The sequence below is a fragment of the Etheostoma spectabile genome, chromosome 5 (assembly GCF_008692095.1).
Source record: "Etheostoma spectabile isolate EspeVRDwgs_2016 chromosome 5, UIUC_Espe_1.0, whole genome shotgun sequence".
Lineage (NCBI taxonomy): Eukaryota > Metazoa > Chordata > Actinopteri > Perciformes > Percidae > Etheostoma > Etheostoma spectabile.
Genome location: NC_045737.1, coordinates 23217861 through 23225637, shown reverse-complemented (window position 1 = coordinate 23225637; position 7777 = coordinate 23217861). Strand labels below are relative to the sequence as shown.

Sequence of the window (7777 nt, the reverse complement as noted above, 5' to 3'; positions counted from 1 at the left end):
TTGAGAAAAGAATAGATTCATAGATGAATTTGCAACATGAATAACATCAAAATAAAGCAACCGATATAATCAGACCAATCACTGTAAGACTTCTTAAATAAGTGATCACAGTAGGCTATGCTCTTGTAGTATCCCTGATCTGCCACTGAAGGGCAACACTCCCCTCTGCTGTCCACCACCAGCTGCACTCTGTCCAACATCTTTCATTTATTTTCATAAATTTACTTCATCTGGCAGTTTGGCATAAGATGGCCATTAAATCTCACGCTTAAATACCGTTTAGTAGGCTAAGCGTTAAGAAATGATCAGAAATCTGACTTATTACAGTAAGCCTATTGATATATTCCAGTGCTGTCACTAGATGGCGAAAATGCATCATAGTGGAACAGGTGACATATTCTGTTGCTATGGTGATCACGCTGGTGACTAAAAGCTGTAGCACGTCCCTGACAATCGCTGCTGCAACATTTCATCTCAAATAAGGTTAGTAACACCTATATAGCGTCTTCTGTTGTACTGTTTTACGAAGTTGTACTTCTAATGGCTATATGTTGCATGGCATGATTAGAAATAACCGTGATTTGATGTCTTTAAGCCAGATACTGTCCCCTGGCTTCCCATGATGCATCGCTTTATTTTGTCTAGTAGCTCAGGGAGATGATAGGAACTGACACAGGCAGCCACCCTCCCCTCTCACCCGACCAAGGCGAGCCCTGACAGCATCACCGACCTGCCCCGCAAGGCAGAACGCTCTTAGTCGGTGATGCTAGTCTGTTCAGCGACAATTTACAACATTTTGCAAGATATTCGACGGCAGCGTTTTTTTTAGCTATAAGGTAAGCTCTCCATGAGATAATGTGCTGTTGTAGCCTCGTTAGCTATTCAGCTAGCTAGGCTAGCATAATTAAAGTATCATACGTAGGCTAGCTACTACCTCTGTATGGATAGATTGTTTTATTCAAAGACATTTTAAAACGTCAATTTTTTTATGACCGCAAAAGCAGTAGCTGCATTTTACTATTTTAACAGGCATGCTTCAAGTCGTTTCTTCCAAACAGGTTGAATTCATGTAACGTTATATTGTAACCCTTATAGGGGTTCGCCTGTAATGTTTGTTGTTTTTTTAATCTTCAATCGCTGAATCAGGAGCGGTTATCTGCCCAATGTTGCTAAACCCGATTATTACAATTAAGTCCCGTGGGGGATTCAACGTATGCCAAATTGATCAGAACTCCTCCACAATGTCAAAAAAAACATTGTTTATAGTCTACGAATGCTGTATTGCCTTTTGTGTGTTGCAGGCTATTATTTGGGTGACGGGTTGTAAAGGGAGTTTGGTGTGACATGTTCCCCATTCATTATTGCACATACTGGGGCTAGCTTGTTTTCGGTTCTTAAACTGGACAGCTGCAGTACATAACATTAGCTGCAAGGACAGCCTTTGTGATGACCGTAGGAAATGCAGTGATGACATCTTACAGTACATCAGGTCATAAAACAACAAGGAATGTGAAATGTTGTTGTTCACAGGCACCGCTCGCCTGGTCCGTTTTGTTTGATAAATATAACGAAATCCATGTCCTAAATTATATCGCTGTATGAAGATTGACAATAACGTCTAGTGAAGTAATGATCCGTTCTGGCAGCTCATGCCACAACCAGCAGCGGTTTGCTGTGAAATGTGGGTTTGGGGTGCTGTCCGCAATGCAGGTGCTGAAATTTAAAGTGCCGTCGAAAGTATCTCTCCCGGGTTACGCGTAGCATAAGTCCTGTAAGCAGTGTTTTAATGACAATACTGATCAACCTTCAGTTGCTGTTGCCATTTTTACATTATTGTTGACGTAGGAGACGTTCAGATAGAAAGACGTGTGCTGGAAGCAGGTTGATTATTATTATTATTATTATTATTATTATTATTATTATTATTATTATTATTATTATTATCTTAAATGCATTGTGCCCTAAACTACTAGCAACACAATTTGAGAAAACAGGTGAAGAAAAGAATTAGTCCACAAGGACTACAAATATAAAGTATGCCGATCTTTGTGCATAGAAACGGCATCATGACAGGGAGACCAGTGACTCCTAAGCTGTGTCTATTTATTTAGGCTAAGGATGGTAGCTACTAGCTAATGTTTCATGTGGCTGCAGTTCATTGAATATTAATGTCCTCTGTATGGGAGAATTTGCTGGTTTGTGTATTAGGAAAATAAATACACAGAGAGTCAACAGAGTAACTACTGTTTGACATTAATCTCTGTCTTTTGGAACAGTTACTGATAGAGTTGCATTTGGCCTTAAACATTGTTTCTGAACAAAGAGAGATACACTTTATTGTCTCTTTGTATTTCTTTGACGTTCTATACTCTTTTCGTACCACTATCCCCTCCTTGCCATGGCATGAGGCATGTTTTTAAGGTGAGGTCACGTCTTTGCAAATGGAAAGCTATCCAAGCTGTTCTAGGAAAAGAGCTGGGATGAGAGAAATGCTTACAGTGCAGGGTTTATCGGAATAACTCCACATTACTCATCAATAATAGATTATCTCTTCAGCCTTTGTGATACATCACCGACTCAATTTGGGATCACCAGTTTGTGTTTTATTATCACATGTTTTCATTTCCTCTGTAAGATATGAAAAGAAAATCACACACAGAAGACGGTTGGAAGTGGGAAGTGTGTCCAGCGTGGTGTCATGGGATATATTATTCATGTTAGTGAGCTGATGATGTAAGAGTGAGAAGCTCTAGGATGTTTTATTGAAGCACACTTATGTATGCAAGGAGATGCTTTCTCTGCACTCAGGAGGGCTGTTGCAGGGATCAATGTGCTCTCAACTCTCAGCAGTACAGATGTCTGGCAGAGGGAAGGGGTGGGGGGGGGGACTGAGTGATTGTTTCTCTCTCTCTCTCTGGTTTGGCTCTGGAGACAAGGGCATCCAGTGAAGGGAGGGAGGTAGAAGGTGGGGCAAGGCAGGGAAGGGAAGGAAGAGGCCTGCTTGAGACTGGCAGCCTTCATGCCGCACCCAGTGTCATTATGATGTATGTCAAAGTGTTCATCCTTGATTTTGTTGTTATCGACTGTGGTATGGAAACTGAAAGTGAATTATTTGTAACACAAAGAGATTTTATTCCTGCCATCTGTTTTTCCACACAACACTTTCTAATTTGCTACTTTAATTCCAGTTTAGGAATTGGGCTACATTTTCTTCTGTGCTGAAGAAGAGTATTTCCACTGTATGTTCTAATCAAATTACTTTATATGGTGTAGATTAGATTTATGTATATTAGATAATCCTTACTATCAGATGTCTGGGTTTTGAAGGCCCACACTGCTAACTCTCAGTTTTTCAATCAACAGCTTCATGGCAGTGATTGGCTCGGAGTGTGCCTATTGTGTTTATGGTCCCTTAGGCTTTCTCTACTACAATCTTAGCTGTGACCCAGCCTTATTAATGATAATAGCCTACACACCTGCTCTGCATATTACTGTAATAAATGTGCATCCACACTTAGTTCACTCAGAATGTTTGCTGCTCTTTTTATCAACGGACAGGGTTATAATTTCTACATTTACTTGGTTATTTGCACTGTCAAATGGCATCCATTGCGAATGTGTTTGATGGTATTATCCAACAGTGATTAATTTGATTTGTCATCTAAAGCAGATCGATGTGATTAGTTGGCAGACAGAGAAAAGTTGGAGCACATCCCAAAATGTAGATGTTTATAGGCGAAAGAGTGAGAATTAATGGCCTGTTTGCTAGATGGATAAACTTAATGTTTATTGTCTTCTCTTCTCTCTTTTTCCTCCTTGTCAGGAGGTTGCAAGGCTGGTGTGTGTCTGAACATAATCCGCCATGGCATCAGCAAATGTTACACTGGAAAATCAGCTCCACAGTGCGCAGAAAAACCTGCTTTTCCTCCAGCAGGACCATGCCAACACGCTGAAGGGGCTACACGAGGAGATCCGCAGATTACAACAGCAATGCACTGGTGAGCACTGCCACAAGTAGCCACCTCTCTTCTCTTCATGTTACTGGGTAAAACCAGCACATTAAAGGATATCTTATGAATACAGATGCAGGGCTTTAATTTAAATTTTTCACTACTGTCCTAAATCGTCCCAAAGTATTTGCTGGCTATTTCGATAATTGAAAGTGAAAACGTGGCCTAAATATAACACCATAAAAATTTTATAAAAAACATTTGTCACATACATATTTATTGATTTCCTCATATTACATGCATTCAGTATATAAGCCAATTAATAAATCAAGAGAGAGAGAAAGAGCGTGGTTGAAAGAGAGCGAGAGAGCAACTCTGTTTTTGTCTCCTCTGTGATACGTTTTGCCGGTTTGGCTGCTGGTGACACCAGAAGACCTGACAACTGCAGGCAGGGTTCAAATCAACTTTTTCAGCCACCAGCAAAGTGGCTTGTGAATGTTAATATTTCTGCCACTCAATAGATCCCCATTGTTATTTTTGGCTGACGAGTGAAGTAAATCTACCAGCCACTTTTTTTTTTTTTTTACCAGCATTTGGCTGGTGCTAATTTTCAAACACTGACTGCTTTCAGATGACCGCTCATCTTCTTGCTGTGTGGGCGCATGTCAGCGGGTGTGAGAGGGTGCTTGTGCACTCTTGAATTTTGTACTCTCTCGTGATTCTACATTGACAACTTCGTCAGAGATTAATATTGTGGTTTTGATTTCTTTATTTAAAAGAGACAATACACATTAATCATCATGAGTCCAACATGTAAATGTGCCTGATTTAGCCAAACAAATTTTCATCTGCAGGATCTAGGATTCTACATTTACAACTTCGTCAGAGATTAACACTGTGGTTTAATCGCAGTTGTGTACCTTTTAGGCTAGGCCCAGCTTCCATTCAGCAGCCATGTATCGTCCCTGATGATTTTTTTCCATCTCAAAGACGGCGGGACACCCTTAAGGTAGAGCCTTAAACAAATGAAGCAAAATATACAATAAAGTATCCCTAAATGAATAACTGGAACAGATGCATTAACTAAATGGATATTTGAGACCAAAAGTCAACAAGACGCTGTGGTGCCATTAATTCAAACCTTTCAGAAAGAATTTGATTACATATGGGAAATGCACTCAAGCATTAGTGAGTACACCCTGGACTGTAGCGATGCGAAACCTGTATTGAGCATACCACCAGTAACAGGTATGCTCTTCCATAAAGGGATAATATCAAGATGGACACCCAGGAAAACAGGACACTGTACGTATTAACCCTGGTTTCCGTATCCTTGGCTAACCTGTCACTAAAGCGCACGTGGAACTCTCACTAATCTTGTTAAATGAAAACGCCGCCATACCCCAAACATGCATTGCTGCTAGTTAGTCTGTGTTATCAGCATGCTGTTTGATAGCTGCCCTGAAGCAACCTTAATGTGGCCACGCATGCAAGTAACTCTCTCCTTTTTTCACAGATCTGACCTATGAGCTCACTATGAGAAACTCTGATCCCTCAGGTAAGACTCCATTGGACTGTATAATACACACGCACATCAGTTTTGACACGAAGATTCATTGTTTAGTGTTACTTATTAATTTGCTCTTGCAGTGTTTCGAATTAGATTGACTTAGGCCACATCAACACTACCACGTTTTGGTGAAAAAACGAATATCTTTTGCTACATTAAGCTTCACGTCCACACTACTTTGCATTTCTCTGCCTGTTTCCCAGTAACAAAGTCCCACCCAGGAAGCATTGCACTGTAGGACTCCCTGCTGTTCATGAGAGCTCCCACTTCTCATTGCCAACTGCCCTTCCCCCAACGTTGCCATGGCCTTGACGTGGAGTCACTGGTCTGTCTGACAGCCCCGGCTCCACTGTCTTTATACTGGTCTGAAGTACAGCAGAGTATTTTCAGGGAGGCTCCTGTCAGGTAGCATACAGTTTCATTTATGTACAGGCTAGTGATGACCCCAATGATGTGTGCAACTCAACAGGAAGCATGCTGCGTCTCACCAGGATCACTATACATATGCTACAGGTTTTTTAACATGGCTTGCCCAGATCATGTGAGCAATATTAGGGCCTCCTGTTAGAGGCACTGTTACGTTAGTGTGGCACATCTCAGAGATTGGAAGGCAGGAAATGAGATTATCTGTCACAGCACTAATGCGCAGCCTGCAACCTGCTAAGTGCAGCAGGGCTCAGCTGCACCAACTGGGGTAAAAACATATACCAGCCCCCGCCTTCAAAAGACGAAGAGAAAGCAACTTCTTAACAAATAAAATAAATATCAGACTGAACTGGGTGTGGCCCGGGTGATGCGGCTCAGAGAAGAACCGTGCCCTTGCCGTCTACCAGAGCTGTAATGTGAGACTGGAGCTATTTCCCCACTGCAGATGAGTCTCCATAGGATCAGACTGTCTCTGTCAGCTGACAGACAGTCCGTAGTCAGTGTCTGTGCTTAATGCACTAATGATTGGTCTGGTCTAATACATGTATGCATCGGTAGGGCTGGACGATATGGAGAAAATCAAATATCCTGACATTTTATGACCAAATACTTCAATATTGATATTGTAGGGTTGACAATTGGTGCTTTTACAAAATATATTTACACAAAGAGATTTGTGATAAATAATCATCGGTAATGGGGATACAATGACTAAGTGGGTAAACAGAAACAGAAAAACTAAAACAGTCTGAAAACATTATATAACTTTCCTGTAATGCAGCCTTTAAAACCAGGAAAAGACAACAAGTATGTCACATTACAATATCCAAAATCTAAGGCGATATCTAGTCTCATATCACAATATCAATATAATATTGATATATTACCCAGCCCTATGCCTCTGTGCATACATTTCCAAGCTGCTGTTGTAACAGTTTTTTGTGTGTGTGTGTGTGTGTGTGTGTGTGTGTTTTTGTGTGTGTACGCGTGCAGACAGCAGTGAGGCCCGCTGCAGAGAGCTGCAAAGGAGGTGTGAGGAGCTGGAGGCCCACCTGAAGAAGAAGGAGGAGGAGAACACAGAGCTCCTCAGGGACCTTGAGCAGAAGAACGCCATGATCTCTGTCCTGGAGAACACCATTAAGGAGAGAGAGAAGAAATACCTGGAGGAACTCAAGATGAAGAGCCACAAGCTGGCTGTTTTGTCCGGCGAGCTGGAGCAGCGAGCGAGCACTATTGCTTACCTCACCTCACAGCTTCACGCCACCAAGAAGAAGCTGTTAGCCGGCAGTTCATCTGAGGCCAGCCCCAACGTTAGTCCGGTCACCTCATACAAGCCCACGCCTCCGCCGGCCAAGGACAAGCAGCCTGAAACCCCACGGCGTCGCATGAAGAAGAGTCTTTCCCAGCCTCTTCACCCAGAGTTAACAGAGGTGTATCGGCTTGGCCCGGATGGTAGGCGGCTGGTTCTGCGGGAGACAGTAGACGCCATGCCTGACCCCACACCCTTCCTTCAGGCTGGGAGAGACTCTCCCGAACCGCAGGTAATGCGAGAACGGCCTGGTGTTATCCCTCCTATTGCTTCAGAGCGCTCCCCTGTGGCTCCCCTGGGTGCTACGGCCAGCCCTCGTCACAGCCCCGCTCGGGACCGTCAGTACAGGGCTCATGTGGGCGTGGCGCATCGCATCCCACATGGCACCCCTCCCCTGGCCCCACCGCTAGCAGAGCTGGAGACGCTGGCAGTGGACCAGGTCAAGGACGAAAAGGTTGTGCGGAAGCGCTCAGGAGTCGACAGGACAGTTTAACACTGCAGTGCTAAAATGCACATAAACAC

The 7777-nt window shown here is 42.9% G+C and overlaps 1 protein-coding gene across 5 annotated transcripts in view; it reads left to right on the top strand.

Moving 5' to 3' along the window:
• The first annotated feature begins 398 nt into the window (after positions 1-398).
• ccdc92 (coiled-coil domain containing 92) overlaps positions 399-7777 on the top strand; it is an 8622-nt gene continuing 1243 nt past the window's right edge. Inside the window, exons 1-5 of one of the 5 annotated variants that reach the window (XM_032517355.1) lie at positions 399-483; positions 649-836; positions 3824-3998; positions 5467-5508; positions 6940-7773. In XM_032517355.1, the coding sequence (XP_032373246.1) occupies positions 3863-3998; positions 5467-5508; positions 6940-7748 (987 nt within the window). In that variant the 5' untranslated portion in view covers positions 399-483; positions 649-836; positions 3824-3862 and the 3' untranslated portion in view covers positions 7749-7773. Of the gene's footprint in view, positions 484-645; positions 837-3823; positions 3999-5466; positions 5509-6939; positions 7774-7777 lie in introns of all 5 variants that reach the window. The other 4 variants (XM_032517352.1, XM_032517354.1, XM_032517357.1 and 1 more) reach the window with 4 other exon arrangements.